At 41.6% G+C, this 24,194-nt stretch overlaps 1 protein-coding gene and 1 long non-coding RNA gene across 5 annotated transcripts in view; one reads left to right on the top strand and one right to left on the bottom strand.

The window, feature by feature from the left end:
* The window catches only part of ARID5B (AT-rich interaction domain 5B), a 117,946-nt gene that overhangs the window by 6,810 nt on the left and 86,942 nt on the right, over nucleotides 1–24,194 (bottom strand). For all 4 annotated transcript variants that reach the window (XM_051801031.1, XM_051801032.1, XM_051801030.1 and 1 more), the window contains 3 exons: nucleotides 23,108–23,160; nucleotides 15,929–16,026; nucleotides 3,418–3,616 (listed from right to left, as the gene is read on the bottom strand). In XM_051801031.1, the coding sequence (XP_051656991.1) occupies nucleotides 3,418–3,616; nucleotides 15,929–16,026; nucleotides 23,108–23,160 (350 nt within the window). The remainder of the gene's footprint in view (nucleotides 1–3,417; nucleotides 3,617–15,928; nucleotides 16,027–23,107; nucleotides 23,161–24,194) is intronic.
* LOC127477137 (uncharacterized) lies at nucleotides 3,625–23,161 on the top strand. The gene is made up of 3 exons (XR_007906867.1): nucleotides 3,625–5,965; nucleotides 16,775–19,557; nucleotides 22,259–23,161. It is a non-coding gene; the product is annotated as an uncharacterized LOC127477137 (long non-coding RNA).

The raw sequence follows: 24,194 nt of genomic DNA, 5'->3' as shown, positions 1-24,194 counted from the left end.
TACTAGGAATCCCTATTGTAGGCAGCAAATCACTGCCACAGCTTAACTAGGACACACATTTTTTTATTAACGGATTAAAATGAAGTTGTCAACATTCAGTAAGTGTGTGTGCCTGCTATTACAAACATGGTTTTTATGCATTATCGTCAATGGGACCGCAGCTCGTTCTGCTCCCCCATTAATACAGCTTGTGTGCACAATTCACACTATTCATCCCATTATGTAGCTGGCTGAACTGTGACCCACAGAGGTCACCAGAGCGTCCCATCTGTGATCCAGCTGACTGACAGCCCTTTTCAAAACTGCTGTCACTCTCCTCTGACATGTTGTGGTGGAAGACAGTCATAAAACAGCAGCATTGTGCAAGCCCTTTATTATTATTGTTTTCTTTCTTCCTTCATTGTAAAGATAAGATGCATTGAGAAAGTTATCATCTAAATGTTGCTTTATGGTCTGTCACAGGAGCGGGGAATCAGAGACGGTCCTAACGAATCCAACCCTCTCAGAGATTTATTTCTTCACAGTTGCTTTTAAATATTCCTGTCTGTTTGGTTGGCCTATTAGTTACAGTGTCTGTTAGTCATCGTAACTTCTTCTTAAACTCATAGCTGCCTTTTGCAGCCAAATACCATCATTAGGTCCTTTACAAAGTACCATCGCTAGTCTCTTGAGCTTATAAAATTACAGGAAAATACCAGACAGATGAGTAAAGCAAGGAGGAGGGAAAAAAAAAGAGAGAACCATATTTAATAACTGTACATTCTGCTCTTTGTTTCTGTTAAGCAACACCTTGATTGAAGTTTCAGCTATTGTGAGGAAATGTGCAGTTTAAGGCTAATAGCATTTTGTCTGGTGTCTTGTTACACTGACAATGTCATTGTGAGGGCAGGAAAACAGTGAAGAGCACAAAGGCAAATGCAACCCTAATAAATTAAAGTTATATTTTCTCCCAATATACACTTCTCATGGTGAGAGTTGAACATGCAATCGAGAAGACTGCACACTTGTAACTGGATTACCCTTTTCCAGCTCACAGCTAAGACCAGCTTCCAGGCCACATGCAGAAATGGTTTCAGTAGTGGCTTGGTTGGGGATGTGCCTACATATCTTCATGGTGGCTACAGAGGGTCCCTCCGAGCAACACGTCATTACTGTTGCACCTGAATGAGGGCTCAGGAACAGGGCTCCACTGCCAGGGGATGGCTGAGGTGAGAGAGACATACGACCTTCTGCAGGGCTCCAGCAGACTTGGATTCCGCTCCACCCAAAGGAGCTGAATGTCTCCTTTCTGCTAGCCCTGTGAAGTGCCACATCCTGGGCACAGAGACCTCCCTATGGCAGAGCACAGATGAGCTCTGCAGCCCTACACCCACCCCAAGTTGAAGCATCCACCCTGCAGACCCCTTCAGTGCGCGGGCGGTGTGTGACCACCAACCTGTACAGTGACTGACATGGAGGTTGAGGTCCTTAATGGTTCACCCTGATTAAATATGGGCAGAACACGTCTTCCACCCCAGTCAGGGAGGAGACATTAATTCTGCCATAAAAGGTACCATTTTACAATAGGAAACTGCCATAACTGTACATTTTTATTGTCTCGTCTAGGTTCCCTACATTTCCGATAAGCGCAGCTTAGGAACTCTTCCTGCAAACCACACAAAAATAACTGCAGTTTAAGCAGCAGGAAGTTTGAGATAGGGAACAACAAAAGCAAGGAAATTTAAAGTTAAGGCTGTTGCTCTGTTGCTGACTTGTTATGCTGGGCTTAGCAGTGGCAGTAGAGATAATGTGTAATGCATCTTGCTGATCCAAGACCCCTCAATAAATAACCAGGAATGAAGGAATGACAGGGGAAGGGAGTGCAAGCCTTCACTTCACTTCTCTCCTCGTTGCTTTGGGCAATTTGTGTTGCAACCTTCCAGTGTCTGAAGCAGTTTTGTGCGCAGTCTCCTCTCGATGCGTTTTTGGGGATTTTACCCCAACAGGGCTCCCTGTTTTAAAATTACAATGCAAGAGAAAACAAAAAGTCTCTCTGTGGAGTGCTCTTACATTAGATATTAAAGGTACTGTTGATCAAGGTCATCTAAAACAGAAATTCTGCTTTGGATAGGAGATGCAACTGCCCTTGTAAGCACAACTTAAAGACACAGTGGGACATGAAAACCAAAATTTCCTGTTCTCAGAACTGGGTACATGAAGTCTCAGAGGCATCCATGTTTGCCAGTCCTGCATTGTTTTTTTAAAGCAACGAAGAGGAGGATTGTTGGTAGTTGACTCAATACCAACTTCCACAGAGGTTTAGAAATAGGACTTCTGTACCTGCCAGACGGCAATGAAGCCAAAGGAGCAGCCATAGTCTGCCGGGCGCGTCATGGGTTTTGACATTCTTTAAATACTTACTTTCACTGCAACGCCTTGAAGGCTGCTGTCATCTGGTAGACTGAGACAAGAAAAGCAACATGTTTTGCAGGGGTTGTGTGTGAGGAGCTTCACCACCTCCTTCACAGGGGGTGCAGACAGGGCACAGGAGAGAGCGGGCAGGATGTGCAAAGGAAAGTGCTTAAGTAACACCGGAGCAAAAACCCCATTGATTTTATATCACTTAACAACACTTGAAGTTTACCCTTATTTGCAGACAAGTATGAATTCTACCATCCATCCTACCCTGTGCTGTGAATGTACAATCTCTTCCATGAGGACTGTCCTGTGCCTGCAAGTAACACAGCTCTATGTGGAAATTGGGGCCTGACCATGTGAAGCAGGTGACAGAACAGGAACCCATTATGTCTGAATACGAACCTTGGCTGAAAACCATGAGGGAAGTTGGTCTCAGTTAGGGCTTGGAAGGTGGTTCCCTCAAAATGTGACCTTTCAAGTCCAAAAAGAATTTTAGTATAACATAATAAAAATCCTTGGGAGTGATATGTTTTTTGACAGCCGTGCACACATCTGTGAGCACAGAAGGGCTGATCCAGAGGTCACCATTATAAAAATCAGCTGTGTCCAACAGTTACCGCAGTATTATCAACAGTATTAGAGGTTCCTGCACCCTGTACTTAGATTAGGAAATAACTGTGGTAGTTGTGTGGTTTCCCTTTGGCAGCTGCTGATCTTTTAGTGGTGGCCACTGTATAACACAATGAGCAGAAATGGTACTTGTTAGATCCAGCTCTTGGTCTTCTGCCATCACTGCTGTGCAATATGGAGCTCACTGGCTGCCATTCGTAGTCCAGCAAAATCGCAGCACAGACAGAAGTGAATTTCCCAGCACAAGAACTGAATTTCCATTGCTGAGCAAACTAACAGGCCAACTGGTTGGAATTCTCCAGTTTAAATTATGTATTTTATCATTGGATTTCATGTGATTAAAGCTGTGCATTTTTAATTGAAAAACTGAAAAGCAGGGAAGCAACCGACCTCAGATGCATCTTGGGGTTTCTGTGCATTATCTTTTTCCTTCTTGCTCTTTTGGTTTTCATTTTTGATGCGTTTTGATCCAGACACTTTTGTTTTCGCTTCACCCTCCTGGGAACTGTTATCCTGTTTTCGAGGTTTCACTGGAGGCAGTGGCTTATCTTCCTCTCCTTTAATAAATCTTTCATATGGCAGGATTAATCTAGGGGATTAAGGAACAAATAATTGATCAGGTTTTGCCATTCTAGCAAAGAAAAAAAATGTATCTACTATGAGCAGTTTACTTAATAAATCCATTTTCTTCCATGCCATAAAAGCAACAGTTTAAACCCTACATCTATAAATCCAAGTATAAGAAATCAATTTAGTTGGCAAGATTATCATGTGGCATAAATTCAGTGGAGTTGGAGTTGGTGTGGATCAGTTGTCAGTAACGCCGCAGTGGTTTGTGTGGGTACACCAATTTGTACCAGATGAGGATATGAGCCACTATGTTCAAGACTAATTTAAAAAAAATAAAAAAATATCCACCATTTATTTTTGTTTTCCCTCCTTGCCCCTAACAGCACGCAGCAAACCCCAGGAAAACACCTACAAAGCCACAGCCAACTTGATAACAGCTACACAATTTCCAGGCTGGTGGTTCCCTCGAGTGCAAGGGTGAGTGCCAGGAATGTGGCAGAAGATGGGAGAGTTGGGCTGTGGGAACCCTACAGGGGTGGGCACAGCACCAGCCATGCTGCCACCCGTGCAAGGCACCCATGTAGTGACAGCCACCATGCTCCCTGCCTTCGCCAGGAGTCTTATTTTAAGGAAGAAAGGGAGAGGAAAAGAGTTAAAAGCAAAGGAATTTTTCACTGTGGAACTGTCTGCCACAAAGTGCACGAAATCACTCTAAAAAACCAAGGAAGAAACACAAACAAAAAATATCCTCCCCTTGAAAGCATCAAACACACCAAGTTTTAATTTATCTGTTTTCCCTTTGCAATTTTTGATCTGAAAGGAAAAATAACTGATATAATTAAAAGGGATGGATTGCATTACAATCTCAGTTTCAACTTCAGTGATTAAAGTTTTTATAATGCATTTTGGTATGATTAATGACTCACTGTGGGATTAATACAAGACTCAGACTTTAAAAATATGAACTTTAATACAGAAAACATAATTTGTTAAAAAAAAAAAAAAGACAAGTCGACTTTATGAAGAAAATGTACTTTGCTTATAAACAACATAAATCTACTCAAATACCAGGAATCCTTAATTATCTTTAATCTAAGACTCCAAGGCAGAAACCTCTTTGGTTCAGATATTCGTTTGTTATCCTAGAATCAGTTTCTAAGCATGCAATTTTGATTTACATACTTAGATGTTCAAACACAGTTTGGGCTTAAGAGAGCAGAAATTAGATTGCTCGTGATCATAATATTTTACATTTTAATAAAATACAACATAAATTATGTTAAAATATAAACCTAATTTATGCTATATTAGAAACAAAATTCATTAACTGAGCATGCTCTGACATGGTATGTGCAAAGAGGCGTGAATAATACTTTCTAGCCCTGAATTTGGCAGGGCTCCAGTAATGAAGCTAAGCAGAGCCCACGGGGAATATTCATCTTCAGATCCCATTACAAACTGAGTTTAAACATGTTACAGCTGCTAAAACTGGAAACTGCTCCCTCTATGCAAACTTAGCAAAATAATACATAGTTGCCAAATACCTGCTTCCCACTGTAATATTACAGTTAATGTTTATATAATAAAAAGCATAACTAAGCAGAAGAAGAAAAAAATAACCTTGTTCATACTTGAGGCTGCTACATTTCATTCGCAAAGTGCAAATATTGGTGAAAACACCAAATTCCTCCCTGCACTGCCCAAAGCACTTTGGACTTCACTCGAGGCAAGGCTGGGTTTCACACAGGGCAGCGTCCAGGCTGCTTTGCCATGTGTTAAATATTTAAAATCGCTTTTAATAAAAACACATTTTATTACAATAATTGTTAACACTGCGAGGGGAGTGTTTGACTTTGTTTTGTTTCCATGGGAACATGTTGCCCATTAAAACTCTACATATTCCATCCAGGAAGGTTTAAGACGCTGTCCGGTACCCCATGGGACACGGAGATGCTCCCAACCCATGGAGCGGGCCTTTCCCTGAAAGGCGCCAAGTGATTAACCCCGTGGCTCCGGCCAGGACGGGAGCAAGGCCTGGGTCGACACGATTAATCACCGCTCGCGTGCTCTCCGTCGAGCCTTGTAGGGTAACGCGGGACACAAACTCCTCCTCCTCCTGCTTCTGCACCTCATCAGAACTCATTAGCTTGGGCGCTAATTAGTTACCGTGGCTTAAATTTCCTTTTCTGATCTTAAGGGTTCATGTGGGAGTACAAGGTTTTCATTTTAGTTATTTTTCACTGAGCTCAGCAGTTGGCAGGCCGACAGCAGTAAAAATACATTTCACATCGCCGGTCAGTGGCCTGGAGCCAGCGGCAGGAAATCTGGAATTAAATGTTTCGTGTATCGGGGAGGCGGCATGACTAAGGTAAAACTGAGTCAAAACACAAGGATGGTTTGTTCTAGGATTTTCCCCTCCTCGTCTGAAAGGAGGGCCGGCGGGCTGCCGGACCCTGTGGTCAAGGTGGCTTTTGGGGGCGGCTGGCGAGGAGCCGGGCAGGAACGAGGGCTGCGAGACCCCGGGGAGCAGCAGAGCCCAGCAACGCCAGCAATTGCCGCTTCACATAGAGATTTCCGTTGGTTGCAATTTTCACCGAATGTTTTTTCAGTTATCCTGTCATGGTACAACACAATTACCCACAGGATATGATCTTATCATTTGATTATTAGAAGTTTTTATAGCGCAGGAGTAATAAAGCTAATACAGCTCTTGGAACATGTAAGCAGCCGGCTCACATGCCATGAAAGCAGCCGGTTTAACCAATTTAAGGTCAATATTGCCCAACACCAGAAGAATGCGATCTGCTGTTAGCCAAATAGTTTAGCAGAATGTGACATGTCTGAAACCAGCACAAGATATTTTTTTTTTTTTGGTCAAATATTTGCAGTGCAGGTAAGATTTAATCAATCTTTGCGCAAGGAGAGGTAAAGATAATGTCCAAAAAACTGGATCAAGGTACTTCAAATGGATCGTACGTTGGAAACAACAACTGTGTTTTCCATTGCTTTGAACTGTGGTTGTATTTCACAACAGGGAGGGAAGTATCAAAGTATTCATAAAAAAGGAAAAGAGGGGGAATATTTCATGGTCCAAAGAATATTTACTTGTAAAGCCTAGGAGAAGACCAAAAAAAAGGGTCTTTATAGTGATCAAGATTCTGATATTAAGATTAATAAAATGTATTATTTATAAATCAATTAACATAAATAGAATATGTAAGCACTAGTGTATTAAAAAAATCTTTCCACAGGCAGCAGATTTTTAGCAGCATGAGGTTTTTTTTTTTTCCTGGAATAATACAAGAATAACATTTTCCAGCCAAGAGCAGAAACAGTAGGGGAGTCTTTGCTATCACAGGGCTTCTTATTAAATTCAGTCACTGTGAAAAGCCAGTCTTTTTCTTTTCTTTTTTTTTTTTTAAATAAAGACAACTTAAAATCAATACAAGTTAGATTAACAAATCAGTACTATACTAATCCTGATTTATTACAATCGGCAATATTAAGTTTAATCATGTATAAACTGCTACTCAAAAAAAGATTTTCTTTTAGTAAGTCCTGAATTAAATAATGGTGCAGTGTACTGAGTTTTTAGATCTGCATCATCTGATATTATGAAAAATTCAATGTACTTCTCTGCAGCAGATGTCAGAGGTCAGCAAATCTATTACAGTAATGTAAGTAATCTGGCTTTCTGCCAAGGTTTTTTTAAAAAACACTGAAGCAGATAATTTTATATTTACAAATTCTAAAATCCTCTAGGGACTGAATCTCTTCCCCAACAAAAAGCAGAAACTTCACATTAGAGAAATGTATTTCACAGTATATCAAACATGTCTTCATCATTAGCATTTCATAAAAGGAAAAAAAAAAGCCCTTAATCTTTATTAGTCAACATTTTTTTTTCCCAGCTACAGAACTAACAATACAAGATCTCATCTGAGCCAACAACCACTACATGTATTGATTATGCAGAATGAATGACTTTTTTGGCCCGACTTTGCTTCACAGGACACATGAGAGCACATCTATTTATAGGCATGATAAAAAAAGTAGTTACAATAATGCAAAGGATCTGACCAGCCCAGAAAGAGGAAGGAAATTAAATGTTAAGGCTGCCAGTTTCCTCTTTAATTCTCCCTACTGTGTATGGATATGACGGGGCTCTGGGGCCAGGGAGGAACCATATGCCCAGGACACACAGGGTGAAGGAGGGAAGGAGGCAGCTCAGCACAACCCCTACAATATTTTTTTATATCTCTGTTTCAGTATTTAGTTTTGTTTTGTTTTTGGCAGAATAAAATATTCCAGCATGTCTCCCATCGACATCATTGTACTTTCTCAAGGGCTTCAAGTCCAACACCAAATAGCATGCAATGGAGCCTCTCAGCCACAAGAATAATTTTGGAAAGACAAAGTACCGAAGGCCATTCCTTGGGAGATGTTGCCCCATTCGCATGCTTGGCCAGGTTAAGGAGGCTAATTGCAACTGGAATGGAAAAAGATTTAAATTTGCTCCACCAAATGAATCCAGCAACCAGTTAACCCATGGAACTCACTGCCAATGGATATCTTGGGGCCAAGGGATTAGTGAGATTATGCAAGGATTAGATGCTAATGTAAATCATGAGAACATTAAGCTGTTAGAGCTTCAAAATGCTGAAAACGGACAGGCAATAGGACTCTTTACAGGTAGGAATTTGGGAAAGGTTTTCCTCCTGAGCACCTTAGGCCACAGTGGCTCCAACTCCCTCCTCTGGAGTTGGGGGACAAGACAGCTGGTTTGCCTGGCTCCAGAGGGCAACCATCTGGTTCAAGAGGTCCCCACAACAGCCGGGTAGAGCTGCCCACAGCCCCTGCAGCCAGAGGGTCCAAGCACAGGGCTGGGAGGAGTGGTCACTGAGCCAGAGCAGCTTGGGGCAGCTCTGGCAACAGCCCCTGTGGGGCAAAGGGGCCCCCATCAGTAACCCTGGTGAGAGAAACCGGAGTCTTGTCCCCTAGAAACTCAGGGGCAAAACTGAGTGGCAAAAATTCAGCTGTTTTAAGGGACCAGCAGGAACACCTGAGCTCTGATCCCAAGAGAAGCCTTGTCTTTTTTACTGTGATGCTTTTCAAAAGGATAAATCTCGGAGCACTGGTGTCGGTGTAGGCAAGAGAAACAAGGTACCTTCAACAGCAATCAGTTGGTGGGGATAGCCAGGAGTAGGAGGCAGCTCTCCTGGACACCACTGACACGTTCCCAGCAAAGAAGGGAAACTTAAAGGTCTCAGTCTGTTTTCCAAAATGGAAATATAAAATACATTGAGGAAATGAAGCAGAGTGTTCCTCAAGTCTGATTTCCCTGGACTGCATTGTACAATGGAGGGGTTACGAAAGCAAGCCTCACATGCTTTTGTGCAGAACACAATAGCAATGGCTTGATTTGCATTTGTCTGAAGTACAAAACTGGTATGTATTTTATCAGCAAAGACAAAATATGTTTGAGTTCAATTTTCTTTCCAAAGAACTTTCCTTCCTTAAAGAAATGGTTCTTTCATCCTTTCATCAACAACTTTCCTCACAGCCCACTGGGAGTGCTGGTGGGTAATGAGAATGGCTCACTGCTGAAAGGTGGGAACTGCGCTAATGTAAGAGAATTCAAAGACACTTTGTTTTAAGTAAACTGGAAATTAGTGACATTACAAACACAGCTGTTGATTTAGTTGCACAGCCAGGCTAGGGAAGCTCAGGCACTTCCGATCCTAGGGCTCAGCAGGGAGAGATGAACAACCCCAGCCTTTTGCCTTTGGTGCAGATTTACTGCATGTGAAAGACTCTAAGGAAAGGTGATGGGCACAGAGCGGCTTCCCCAGGTGACTCTACCAAAACTGCTACAAGCCTCTGTTTGTCCAGTCACCATTTCTGCATCTAAAGACATGCATTTTGTTTGGTAGGTTCATAGAGTCCCTGCAATGCTCGGTCCCTATGCTCAGGACAAGTTCACAGATGCCATTTTGCACTGCTTGTGGGGTGCAGGTCTCCTGGAGAGACCCCAAAATCCTGTTGACTCTCCCTTGGGAACTCTGAGTCACATCTCCATTGCTCAAAGCCAAACAAACCAGGCCAATCCACGCCATGTTAGCAAAATCCTGAAGTACAAGGTGGAGATTCCCAGCAGCCCTGGGGAACCTGAGGGGAAAGATCTTACTCTTCATCACTGGTGCTGCTCCTGCAAAGGAGAATGGCATGTTTCCCACTGTGCAGCACCCTCCTGGGGCAACTCAGCTCCCAGCAAGGAAAAGGGGCTTGTCCACTTGTGTCAAGCCTGTCCCTACTCCTGGATGTCAAGAGGTGGTTACCAGGTGTGACACTGACCAACTCCAAGCACTCAGCTTGGTGACTGGGTGTGCTGGGACCCCAAAAGCAGTGGGTGGCACATGGTATGCCACTATTCTGCTAGGACAAACTCCTGGGTGGAAGGCAGGATGTAGCTGGGAAAACAACTCCCCACCAGGAGAGAGATCATCTGTTTCCAGGTACTAAAAGGCAGCGCCCTACTGTCCAGAACTTTGCACCCAAGGATTCCCGCTGACTCCAGTGCTGGCCAGCAAGTCTCTGAGGTTGAAACCCCAGAAATTTTGAAAAATATGTGTGTTCTCAGTTGTTTTGAATGGACAGCTAAGGATCTATTTTAATGGTAAACAATTACATTCCTCTGTCATCTGATACTTTCTAAATTTTGGGGAGGGGGGAAGCTTTCTGAATTTTCAATAGTTCCTTTGTTAAAGCATCTGTTACTCACATAATTGAAAAGATGTTTGTTCAGTGGTATGCTTGAGAGTACAGTTATTTAATCTTAATGATAAAGCCCTGAGGGCAGAAAATCATAAGTAGAAACCTCTTGTTATTTATCAAAAAGAAAAAAACCTCCAAACTAAAAACCCAGGAAAAAAAAGAGAGAACTGAGACACCTCATCTATCTTCAGGCTTAAATTCATGCTTGATGGAAAACTACTGAGACAATTTGCAACTTGTGAAGTTTTCTGGGAGTCTGGGACTAGCTGAAGTGTGAGGGGGGCAGGGAAGTGGGGTGAAGACAAAAATAAAACAACCAGAAAAAACTGTTGCTTGGCAAGTCTTTTTTGGGTCAAACAAAGAGCTAGTTGTAGTTTACAGCATGACATAACATTTGATTAATTTTTGCCTGAGGATGTTTTCACACTTAACAGTGTAAATCAAAACCTTCTATTAATTACAACGTGTATTAAAAGATAACCATAAGTAATTTCATGTAGATGCCATACTAGCCTCCTGCTTTTTTTTCTCTCTAAAAATTGGCTGCTATTTCTTACAAAACTCCACTGAAATTCTTACATGTTTACCAAAGTTATCCAAACGCTTTAACAAAACCAAACAGCATTTGCATGGAACACAGGGCTCTCTTGCATATTGAATTACTGCACAATATCCTTAGGGTAGACAGATTTTACAGTTGTTAAAGGGAAACCATGTAAAGGACTTATTTTGACCTACCTTGTGTTTCTGATAATATATAATATTTATGTGAGCGATTTAGAAAGAAAAATGGCAGATTGGGCTCTGAATTGCACAAGACACTTTATCTCCTGGGGTTTAGTCCCCTGGTAAGGGACAGATGTGCAGGGTGCTCTGCAAGTACCCAGGGGCCACACTCACAGTCAGAATAAAACCCTGCACAAGTCAGTGTCCAAAGCACGGGCACGGCCACCCTGCCCCACTGTGAAGAACCACAACCCATCTCACCTATCTGCTTCTCCTCAAGTTCCCAGTGGTTGTGGCTCTGCAGAAAGCTCTCCCACGCAGCTGCCTGAATTTGGCGAGAGCACAAGGCCTAATAAATCCCTCTCCAGCTAGGTTTGACCAGGACACAGTGGCTTTACAAGTGCGACTCGTGAGGGTCAGGATATGACACACTGCTGAAGAGCAGGACACGGCCTGTGGGAGTCTCTAGGTCCATCCCTGCTGGAGATCCCGAGGAAGCCCAGCTTCCTGCAGCACCCAAAGAGGTCAGAAGGTTACTGGTCCAGTTGCTTGCCATGACACCTTCCAACACAGGCATGTCTGTCTACCAAAGAGGCTGAGGAGAGTCACTGTATGCCATTGCACACCACAATTCCCCAGCCCATGCGTGTATGTGCAAAGCTTGTGCACAGGGTTTGCTCTGGAGGAAACCAAGATGAATCACAGCCAGACCTGGAGACAGAAAAAAGCCCCAACAGGCAATTGCTAGGATTTTTGTTTTGTTCAATTCGTTTTATTGGGTACTTTACATACCTTGCAAAATAGCAGGTTGGGTTTTTTGTTTTTTGGTTTTTTTTTTTTTTTTTTTTTTGGGGGGGGGTGGTGGTGTAATATTTATGAAAAATCCCTAACAACAACATCAGCAGCACTGCAGAAACACAGCCTATTGCTCATGCCAGCAAATTAAAGCTGCTGATCATGTGTTTTGTGTAAAAGTGAAAAGAGACCTCAAACCCTGCATGTGAAAACCACATCTGGTGGTTTTTAGGGGAAGATGGCACAGAGAAGAGTGCTTCGCAGAAAAGTAGCCGTTTCTGAGGGTTTCTCAATAGGAGAGAGAGATGTAGGGTACTGACAAAGGCTGTAAGAGTTTCACAGGAACGGTGCAGGCTGAATCAGCTCATACCAACCACACACACCTCTGGCTTTCTGTGACTGTGCAAAGTAAGTGCATCAAAGGAGCACAAAGGAAGAAAGTAACAACCAAAACAACAACAACAACAACAACAAAAACAACACATAAGCTCTGTACAGTCCAAGTCGTGCACAGAGCACAGCCCCATGATGGGAAAACATTAATGCTTTTTATATTGGTAATCATCTGTAACATGAGCAATTAAGTGCAGTACTAATGGACTATAGCCAAGAGCCTGGTACTAATATTAAAAACTGACAGAGATGAATAGGTTTGGAAGGAAAACTAGGCTGACAAAGACAGTTTTATGAAGTGCTTGGGCCTATTTGGAATAACCCAATCAGAGGCAGGTCCAGACCAGCCATGCCTACAGTGACAATAATGCATTCACTGGCATTATGTGATGCCTGCTATGTTTTAAACAAAAACACCCATTGCTTCTACTCAGAAACCTGCACTTTCATTATTATACTCATTAATAAAACAAAAGTTGTCTAACTAATATACAAATAACACTTACTGAAACACTGGCAGCCTTGCCTTGTTTTAAAATGAAACCAGTTACTGGAAACACAAACCATATCATATGATAAATGAATCGGCTGAAAATGCACACAAAAACCTTTCTTTCCCTTTAACCAGGGAAACAAAGCAAACACTGCCCCAACTGAAGCATTCTGCCTGCTTACAGCACACCAGCAGCTACCACCACAAGTTCTGCTCCAAATAGGGGGATGCAGAGCAATACATTCCCCACAGCCTTTAAATCTGGCTTTGTTTTAGCTTTTGGCATCCTTGCTATCATGAGTCTGCAGCAACATGGCGGCTTTGTAGAGGTTATAAACACCTTCAGACAAAACTAGTATCTCTTCATGGGATTTGCTAGACAGAGAGACAATTCTGCCTCTCCAATTGTTGTGGCTTGTGTTTGGTTTTTTTGGTTGGTTGGTTGGTTGGTGTTGCCGTTTGTTTTTTCTCCCTCTTTTTGCCCTTTGAAGTCGTGTGTAAAATTCCACCTTTCAAAGGGAAACCTGGAGAGGCCAGGAAGGTGGGATGCAGTGCTTGAATTGGGACATACATGCCATTCCACTCCTGAGCATCCTAAGGATGTCACTGGAAGTGGTTGCCACCTAAACAGCCTTGGTATGCTAAAGCCAGTACAAACAGGAGTTCCTCTGTCACCTTGGAAAAGAGCTGGCTAACACAACATGGACACCCTTGAGATGTGGTTGTAGAGATGAATGGCAAGGCTAAGTCAAACAGCACCAGGGTCAGTGAAGTCAGGAAACTGCCTATTCTGCCTCCAGTAAGCAAGGAAAGGCCAGTGGGATTCAAAAAGGAAAAATCATGAGGTTTATTCAGCATTTACTTTCCAGCTTAATTCAATTTCCAGTTTAGCTTTACAGTTCACAATCAAGTTTGAAAATATATGTGTGTCCTGAATCATGAGTGTGTGTTCCTGCACTGCAGTTCTAGTTTTAGATTAAATGTCATCTGAGCACTTTGGCTATAAATGAGCATTAAATTTACAGGTGCTGTAGTTAGAATTACCAGCTGAAACAAACCATGACAATTTCATTTACTTTTCTCCAAGTCTGAGGCTTAATACAGCTTTCCTGTGGTGGAAAAAAAGCATCTAACAGTAGAAAATTAGAGACTGGATGAGTCACTGAGGTTTTTGTATACGTGTTTTGGTTTTTCAGACCAAATTTGGTAAAGCACATTTTAGGTAAGCTCAAGGCTAACCTAAAAATCCTGCAAGACTTTTTCTCCAAATGCCATCTTCTGACAGCCTCCCAGAGTCCTGGAAAATAGGTGCTGCATCATATCAGACATAACCCAGAACTACACGATAGGCTGCCATCCAAGAACTCAGATTTGAGCTCCCTGGTTTACCAAGACCAACCTAACCATAAACTAAAAGACTCTTTCCTCAGACTGGCTGGAGGCAAGCGGAACTGCTTTTGGATAGCCTGGAAAGGGGTTTCAATCTTGAAGGTATCGTGAGTCTGCTCAGGTTTTCTAGTGAGCACAGTGGGGTTTGCGGCACACCTCGAGTAACTGCTGAGTCAGTCACAAAGATGAGTCTCTATGCATGGAAGGGGAATGCAATTCAGGGCGTTTGCACGTAAAAAAATAAAACACTAGCATGAAACACTGACAGGAAAGCAGAAGAGAGAGACAGGGGTTCATGAAGTATTTGGAATGGTTCATTTATTTTTCCACAACTACAAGACATGCATGCTCTCGGTGACTCCAGGATTTCAACACAGAGCTCAGCAATGCTCGCTCCCTCTGCGACCTAAACCGGCAGAGACCTAATGCTTATATGTGCCTGGGTCTCCTCTGTCAAATAACATCCTCCAAAGCACATCTGGCGAGGGAAGAGCCAGACTGCCAGTTGGAAACTCATCAGCTGGCTTGGGTGCAAGAGGAAGCCCTGAGACTCTCGGGGCTGTAATGATGGAGGGGAAGAGTTGAATACCCACCATCTGATGAGTCAATAAAACAATCTATAACATTTGTCTGCAGCGCGAGGGCAGGGAAAAGCCCCTCCTGACACGTGCAGCAACTCACTCAGCTTGCTCTGCTGTTTGGCTCAATCTCCAGAAAGCTTCTAACTTTTATAGTGGCATTCATTACATGCAACTCCTTTGGGCCCTTCTGTTGGAGGTGTCTCCTGTAAATGGGCATGATCAATTCCCCCTCCCTCCATGAGGATGGCAGTACGTCCCTTGGAGAGGCCAACATGGAAGGCACTAAAATAAGGAGCAAAACTGCCCACTGAGTACAGCTCAGCCATGCTGCTTTCTGCACAGGCAAGTACAGTCTCTTCCTGACCCCAGCAAAGTAACTTGTTTATGCCCAGGAACAAGAGACTGGACTTTCCTTATCTGAGCCTGAAATTGCTGAGCTTTTATTCGCATTTGCTTGTCTAAGGAAAAAAATCAAAAACAGAAGAAAGAAAAAGAAAGAATAAAGATAAAAGAAAAAGAAAAAAAAAGAGAGAGTTGTTTCTAAAAACCATACCAAACCAAAACAACATTCCAGCTCCAGTACTTTATTCAATGCGTGCTGGCTTCACAAGCCCTGGAAGTTATTATCTACATGGGAAGAATAAGAAATCAACAGTTCTGACCAGCTACAATGGCTGCAGAGAAAGAGTGTTTGGCAGCAGCTCGCAGGCAGGGAGGAGGGAAGGAATGCAATGAAGAAGAGGAATGCAACGCTCGGCATGACCTACAATATTAACAGCACCCTGCATTGTGGGTCACCCCATTATTTTGATCACAACCACAATTTGCTTAATTGGTATTCCTAAAAAATGACAGATGACAAGTGTTTGCATCAATTAGCTGTCATTTCTTATTTTTTCTTGAATATGTTTTGCTCATTTTTTCAGCTTCTTTAACTGTAAAGCTGTTGCAAAAATTAAGATATATACCAAAGAAGAATCAGATGCTTGTTTTATTTATTTAGTCACTGGAGACAGACACTCTGGTTTAAATTACAATCTGACTAAACCGTTGGGGGAATATTTACTATATCTTCAAGAAGCCTCTCTCTCTTTTTCTCTAATTCTTTATAAAATGCTTTGAAGGCTTTCCAAATTAATTTTTTCATTATTAAACAAGCATTTCGGATTTGTTATCTTACCTTTCATAATGTCTGCGAGTACATGTAGCAGCACTTGTGCTTCCAGGGTTACCACCTAATTCATCATAAATATGTTTCCATTGTCGACGGGCTGTTATCTGTAAAAATGGCAATGGAAAATTTAATCTTGCATCTTTATAGATTCTACAGTGTTTGAGTTCACAACAAATGCACGTATGACACTTTCAGAACAGCATGTACTACAAGCACTATAAAAGCCCCTACAGAATATACAGAGTGCACAGAGCTTTGGGTGTCTTTTTTTTTCTGTAAGTTAGCACTATATCTATTTTCTTTCTAAAATGGAGTGATCTGACTGATTCATTATCAAGTCACAAGCAATACGGACTCACAAAAGAATTTCAATCAATACGGGGTCATTAACCATCAGAAGTTATGCAGACAAATCCCACGGTGAATTATGAAAATGAATCTCAAACCATACTCAGCACAAATAACGATTACATAGTTTTTTTTAACTGAATTAGAGAAAATAAATCTGCTGCAAAACCCAAATCCACCACAGAATTCCAAAAATCCACAAAAGCATAGTCCGTAACTCTGTATGTTACAAGTTGTTTATTTTTATCCATTTATGTCAGTAAAATATACAGATCAAATACTAATGAAATCTTAACATACTCCAATGTTAATATTTGAGCTATGTACTTTATTGGACCGTGCTGATGAAAATAAACATCTCGTAACATATTGAGTTGCATACCATGGTTCTGGTTTTTTGTACAGAAATTAGGATTATACAGAATAACAGATGGAAGACCTGGCAAAAGGATTGTTTCTGAATACCACTTCATTATTTTATATATTCCACTATATTTAAAACAGGAAGAAAAACAGGAATAGGACAAGCACAACAGATCACCCTCTTTTGCCTGCAGCTCATAAAGAAGGCCAGTGGAAAACTGTAGGGGCAATTTGGGGAGAATTTTGTCATTTTCTGCGGAATGCTGTGGATTTAATATATTCAGCCCTGGAGGTTTCTTCGGAGTTACCCACAGAGCAGTCAATGGTGTTTACTGAGAAGCTAAAGGCAGCAATCAGAAGAAAACAAATATTACAACTTGCAATCTGAGGCCTGTAATTTTAATCTAAACAAGAGGAGATACCTACTATCATCAGACAGTACAGGGTAAGAGGTGTTTCTTTTTTGCTCAATACAAAAGGAAAATCCTTCCTTTGCAGAAATTATTCTCCAGAATCAAAAGCATGGCTGGAGACTTATCATTTGATAATGTTACAATTTCTTCAAATTTACTGTCTGCAGAGTTCTCCAGAAAACAGCAGCACTGTCAAGTCACTATTAGCACCTGAGCACAGTTTGCATCTATAGATACTTGAAAAAAAAAAGTATTTTATCTTAAACCTTATTTAAAGCTACATGAACTGACTTCATTCACTAATTTTATCTTCTGTCTTTTGTAGCAAACCCAGACACCACAGGCACAAGGATTCAAGCAATTCAGGGATAAAATCTGCACAAATAAATTATTTAAATACAAATCAAACACTCATCTGAAGATAAGGTTCATGCTAAGTCTATTTGGTTTAAGTTCCTACACTGTCTCCTTCCCCAGGCTACCCACACTTCTACTTATTATTACTACTAAAGGGTTTGAAGAACTGGAGTCCTAATGAGCCATAAAGAACGTCACATCCTGAGAATATGAATGGATGCTCTTTATGCAACCCAAGAGGTCAAGTGAGAGTTGGACCAAGTACCCTGCTGTGGAGGAATGCGTGGATGGGAAGCTACCTCTGGTTCTGCCTCCCACATTCCACCAGTCGCCTCAGGACAGGCAGAGGACAGAGGCACAGCCAGACAACCACCTACACTGCCTTCTTGTAGCTCCCAAAAAACCAGAGATCTCCTGAGGATTGCTCTAAGTGGCTTTATACTAAATCAAGTCTCTGGCAGGCTCACAGACGAGGGGAACAAAGGTGCACAAAGCCAATCTGGGGTCTGTGCTCTGGCCCTGTGACCAGCACAGCCTGGCTGGTTTGCAAGGCTGTGGGCCAGGACCCGATGCCTTGGCTAAGAACAGTGATTGCTGTGCAGGAGCTTTAAATGAAAGCCAAGGATTAGTTAGCAAGAGGACTACTGCAAGTCCCCTTTTTAAACATCCCAATGTGACTAAGAAGCATGGTCTCCATTTTCAAAAGGAAAATGTTAACTTTAGAGCCTTGGTCTCGTTTACCATGAGCTGACTCAAGAGGCGATACTCACACTGGAACACCAGTAAACATAACCGACTTTAAGGGGAAAAGGGAATCTCTTTGAAATCCCATGATCATTTTTGGTGCCTCTTTCCTCTGTGCTGCTTAGAATAACAGTATTTTCACAAACATTTGCCCAGCTTTATCCAATTCTACCTCTCCAATGGACTAGAGCTGCTTGGCAATTAGCAGAGCTGTGCCCTCCTACATACAGAGCTAAGTTTAAATTTGACATTTCCTGAAACAATTGTTATTCTAACAACGCCTGGGGTTGAATTTTCTCCTGCTCTGGAAAGTTTATTTTTTATGCTTAATAAACTTCAAAGGACTAAAGGAACTGATTAATTACACCCTTAATCTGAACAAAATGCTGCACTGAGGAAACTTCACTGCTGTCATACAGGGCAGCTCTGCTCAAGCTGGATGCCCATACTGACCACATCCAAATTGAGGACTGCTTTCCTTTCTCATACCAGTTCCTCCCAGACACCTCAGTGACCAAGAACTTTTTGAGGAGGGTAATGCTCTGCAATGCTTTGGTTACAGTTCTGGTTCCTACCAAAATTCTCTGCCTTTGCTGTATTAGTTTTCCAATTTGTTCTTCCCTACTCCTAACCAGTATATACATCCCTCCCAGTGCCTGCCATGTTTCTAGAAGTGCAGGATGCTCCAAGCTGACCTATTAATCAAGGCAATTGCACAGGCCAGTGCAATTGCCATCTCTGACAGCTTCCTATTCCAATGCTGGCTTTAGTTTTAAAGTAGTCTGCTTTGCAGAGCCCTCCTGCAATTTGCTCCAACCTACGGCTTCACAATCCTAGAGTTGGGCCCAGTGGAAGTCAGCATCTTTGAAAACTCCTGTGACATCTTTCCCAACCAGCAAAAACTGGAGGCTTAAGGTCTTCAGCACTGTTCCCAGATCCCTTCCCCCTGAAAGGATTCTTGCTTTTCCCACTGCAAACACAATAAGGAATTTTCTGGTCATGGTACGTGATCTTCACAGTTCTCTTCGAAACAGAGCTCTGGGTATTAGCTCTGTATGAAACAAACTCAGGTAGCTTTGCATTCCACTGATATATCAGTTTCTTCGGTCTGCCCAGACACAGGACTGTGGTGTGTGTCAATCATTAATTTTTAAAAACTAAAGCACTTTATTGTTGCTTCCAGGAGGCAGCAGCTAAATGGGATCCCACTGACCTTTGGCAAAATCTAAGCTGCTACACACTAAAGGTTAAGCTCCACCTAATTTTCTTTCTACCCTTTATCTTTCTAAGACATCTCCAGGTAGAGTCCATTCAGTAGCACAGCCTTCTGCAAACATGCCAAGGCACTTCTTTTATGTTGGCTCAAAAGAAAAAATGCTACTTCATGACTTGCCAAGGACAACTCTTCAGGTAAGTCCTGGAAGTTTCCCATCTATGAATATCTGCACCTTTCACTCACTTCACTTAGGATGACAGAATTCCAGGCAATGGCTGTTAAATGCCACTGCAGCTGAGCCCCTTTGAACGTTTTGTATTTCACCCAGTGATCTGGAGACATTTTAAACCATTCCTACTGTGAAGATCTGCTATAGAGAGAGCTTTCCAATGCACTCTCCTATTATTAGTAACAAAGATGTTCGTTTCACATATCTTTGTTTAAGAGAAACATGATTCCACCTACTCCGAAGAGACAGTTTCATCTCTTAAGGACTTAAACTAATTTGTACAGGTTGCTATTTTTATTAAGCCTGTATTATGTCCAACAAGAAGTACAAGGGAGTGTGGTATTACACAGTTAAAGATGACAACTAACTAAGAATTAGTAATCAAAAGGGGGAGAAATTACTCTTATGAGTACTCTGACTGGAGAACCCTTTATGGCACACAATCATGAGTTGACACTATTAGATATCCTGCATGTATATCCCATATGCAAAGGTAATGCTCTCTGTCAAGTCTCACTGGATCCGTTCAGGCCCCTGACACAGGACAATAAAGGAAAGTCAGACAGATGGCTAAGAAAGTTGTTACATCTCCACATCTCAAAACCAGGTCCTGGCTGTTCTCAGTCACTGTTAGATCCTTATCGAAACAGGACTGGACTCAAAGGTCTCGCACTGTTCTGTGAATCTGTGCAGAAGCTGGAAAACACCGCGCATCACCTCTGCTTGTTTCTCAAAAATGTTTTTTAAACCCCACTGAAACATCTATATATGGACAAGGTGGACAGGGCAATGGATAAAACTTAAAATGGGCAGACTATCATTGTTCTGTCAAACACAAGGATATAAAGTTTGCAACTGCTTTAACTGGGAAGGTTTCTACTCTTACTAGTAAAAAACTAGTCATCTAACCACTCTAAGTTTCCGTATGTCATTTTAACCCATGTTTTATCTGTTTCCTGTTCACAAAATGACTGTCACATGCCAAAGTCAAATATCTACTTCTAAATATTCTTTTCTTTACAATACTTCTAAGAGAAAAGACCTATTTCTATCTCGATGCACAAACCAGAAACCTGTGACATTTTAAAACAAGTTAAAGATGGTGAAGCCCTTATAACGGACAAAGGGTTTGTTCAAGCCAGATGGAAGGGTCCATAGAGATAAATGTGCATTAATCAGGGCAGGTTTCAGAAAGCCTTTGCTCTGCACATGACTTCTCCTCACTGACAGATAGTAGTACTGTGTGTGAGCAGTGGATTCTGGTCATTACTGAATTACAGCACTCACTTGAAATTTCTGCATCTAAGTAGACCTGCCTAAGATGCTAGAACTGATACTGAGGTACATGTCACCCCAGCCATTGTGAAAAATGAAACACAAATCAAACACAAAAGCCTCTCAGCAGTGCTCACCATGATAAAATATATACAAATGAATGCAGCTTGGCAAACTCAATGAATATCAACTGGCCATAATATAATAAAAAAAAGACTGTGCACAGGTCAAAGTATTGCAACAGCTATCAATTTAATAGGAAATTCAAAGCAAAGGCAGATCCATATTGAGGATGAGACTGTTAACAGATGAGAATGAGGTCAGGAAACCTCATGCTCCATTCACAACTTAAAATTGCATCACAGCAGTCCTCCCAACTTCAGCTCACCCGCCAAGAGCACAGATGCCACTCACATCATAAAAACAGGATCGGGCCCATCCTTTCAGCCAGAGTCACTCTCCAAACAAGGCTGGGCTCACAGATATGTCAGAGGGCATGAGCTATGCTTGCCTTGCCTTTACTGACCAGCAAGCAATTGCTTAGTTTACTCTGAAGAATAAGCACCACTGGTACATTTTCATCAAAGGTGACAAATGTCCCTAAACAACAGAGAATATCTGTCTCTGAGAAAAGGACAGAAGGTCTGAGACAAGGATAGACTGAAGCTACTCTGGATGATATTATCACACATTTCTGCTTTCGTTGGCAGACCCGGTTCTCTGGCCCTGGCCTTGTGTTCACAAACTCTCCATCCTATTCCTGCTCTTCCCCAGGCACAGGGGTTCACCTGCTCCCGCATCCCTAAATTCATCCCTCTCCTGCTGCCACTAAAACTCAGGTCTCTCCAGCAAGCCACTACTTTGGCATCCCTGCTTCTATACTTCATCCCTTCATGCAGACCCGAAACATTGCTGTGAAAATCGCTCGTCTCTCTGGACGAGCACCCCGGTCACACCACTTGCCTTTTAATCTCCCTCCTGGCCTTCCCTAGTGCTCTGCATCAAATTCAAGATTTTAGCCCTCATTTTCCTTGCACTTTACAACTCATGGCAATTCTGCTAATTGCTGTAACGATCTATCTATGGCAGCTATTCATTCATACATACCCATGAGCACACCTACACACACCCCTGTACATCAGCATGGTATGTGCTGATTAATGAAAGACAGAAGAAGAACAATAAAAGCCAAATCAAGCATATATTTTTTTTAAGAATGTTATATTTCATGTTTCACAAAATCCCAGGCACACCCATGCTAACCGGCCCGGGCTGCTGATGTACGGAACAATGTGCTTTATTGTATGGAAGGAAAACAGTGAGTTTTGCATTTTGGTTCTAATGACTTTCAGTTTCTTGACAGTGCATTTCTTCTTGTCATTTCTCTACAGCACTGATATGTCCCAGATTACTTCGTAAACAAAGCAAAAATAATTTCTTTCATCCAACTGCGGCAGGAACTGAACAACTTAATCTGATCATTGCGTGCAAAGAAAATATTTCCAATGACGACATCTTCCTATGTCAATTGTTTTTTCATTACAGATGTCATCTCGATATGCCACATTAATGCACCTCTTTCTTCTCATTTCAAGATTTTAATCTAAGTTTGTTGCTCTAATATTTTATTGGTTCAAAATACATGCTGTAAAATCCGTGGCCATCAAATTTTCCTGTAAGCTAAAAATAAACTGCTCTTGTCAGATATGGTTAACTGATAAAAAGTGTCAGAGACTTTTCTGAATTTCTTTGATAACTTCCTGTTTATGTAGTACTGGTCCTAGTCTAATAAAGATCTTTTACACTTGGAATAAGAGGAGATTCTGCAGCATACTCTTCCTAAATGGACAATGCTGATTACTTTTGAAAGCCTTTAATACATTTCCCATATTAGACATGAACAGATGTCAGGGATGTTGCCAAGTGAAATTTCTTTTATGCAATCTTGGCTTGTTGTACAATAATAGCCCTTTCTCAACATGGGAAAAAATTACAGACCTAACTAATTTCCTTGACAGGGAAGAGTTACATATGTTTTCCACTTGTAGTTTTTACGACAAGTTTACAATTTTGCCAAACCTGGAACTAATTGGGACTGTTTCCAAAAATGGTCCAGTAAACCCACAATGTGTACAGCTAGCCTAAAATGCAGCAAATGATTGTTTGCTTTTACATTTTTTTTTCTAACAGGGAAAAGTTAGATTGCACAATTATTTCATTTAAGTTACTTAAACACTTACTGTTTCATATCCTCCCAGTTTTTGAGCAGCTTGAAACATAGTCCAAAGGTTAACTGTTAGAGGGACAATAAGTATTTAGATAAGCATTGCATTAGCCAACATATTTCAAAGAAATGTAAATTAAACAGTTAAAAAAAAATAGAGAAAAAAAAAAAGCTCCCGTGAAACATTTTCAAAAGAGGTATTTACATAATCTGAAGAGTAAATATTAGCCCATACTATATATATTTTTAATTACATATAAGAGAACACACTTATAGATTCCTTAACAGGACTGGAAAAATACACTAAGACAAAGGTAATGGGCTCATTTGACTTTGCTGATAAGAGGCACAGTATAATGACTGTAGCATGTTTCCACAACCTTGCTAATAAAAGTTACTCATTGGGAAGAATGTTGCTTTTAATTATTTGTTTAATACTGATTTCATTAGCAAGGAAGCATGAGCCACACACTGGCTCACAGAGAAAGCCTATCGATTAGACAACAATATCCAATATTTACTGCGGCTCCAGATAATGGTCTCCATAATCAATGAACAATAAGCTGCGTTCTAACGGGTCCCGTGTGAATGAACCCAGATGGAGCACAAATGAGCATTACCATAATAATTATGCTGTGGCTTGTTGTGCCTTGCCCATGGCTGTGGGGTCGGAGGCACAGAGGCAACTCAGTTCAAAAGATGTGTTGGGAGACAGTTGTTACTTCCTGCAGAACTCCCCTCCCCCAGTGTGCTTTTCATCCTGTCTGTGGGGTCACTGCTTGCTGCTGGTGTCTCACTTTTATTTTATTTTATTTTTATTTTTATTTTTTTTAATTGTTACAAGAAAAATTGATGTCAGCCCTATGAAAGGTGTATGCGTGATTCCACCAACAAACACTGATTCCCCACGGACACGCCGCAAATACTCCAGGTCAGCAATAATGCTGTGGACCACGGAGGATGGGATCTCTTTCTCCACGGGGGGATGCTCTGTTGCAGAGTACACACTGTCTCTTTCCACTAAGCTATTTATATTGGCAATGTTTGCACAAGTCTTGCTGGACAAATACAGAGCCCCATCCTGCAAACATTTCTGCTCTTCT

The sequence above is a fragment of the Manacus candei genome, unplaced genomic scaffold (genome assembly GCF_025592945.1).
Source record: "Manacus candei isolate 608988 ecotype Guabito, Panama unplaced genomic scaffold, ASM2559294v1 h1tg000050l, whole genome shotgun sequence".
Lineage (NCBI taxonomy): Eukaryota > Metazoa > Chordata > Aves > Passeriformes > Pipridae > Manacus > Manacus candei.
The sequence above is the reverse complement of the archived record's forward strand: the minus strand, read 5'-3'. Positions and strand labels throughout refer to the sequence as shown.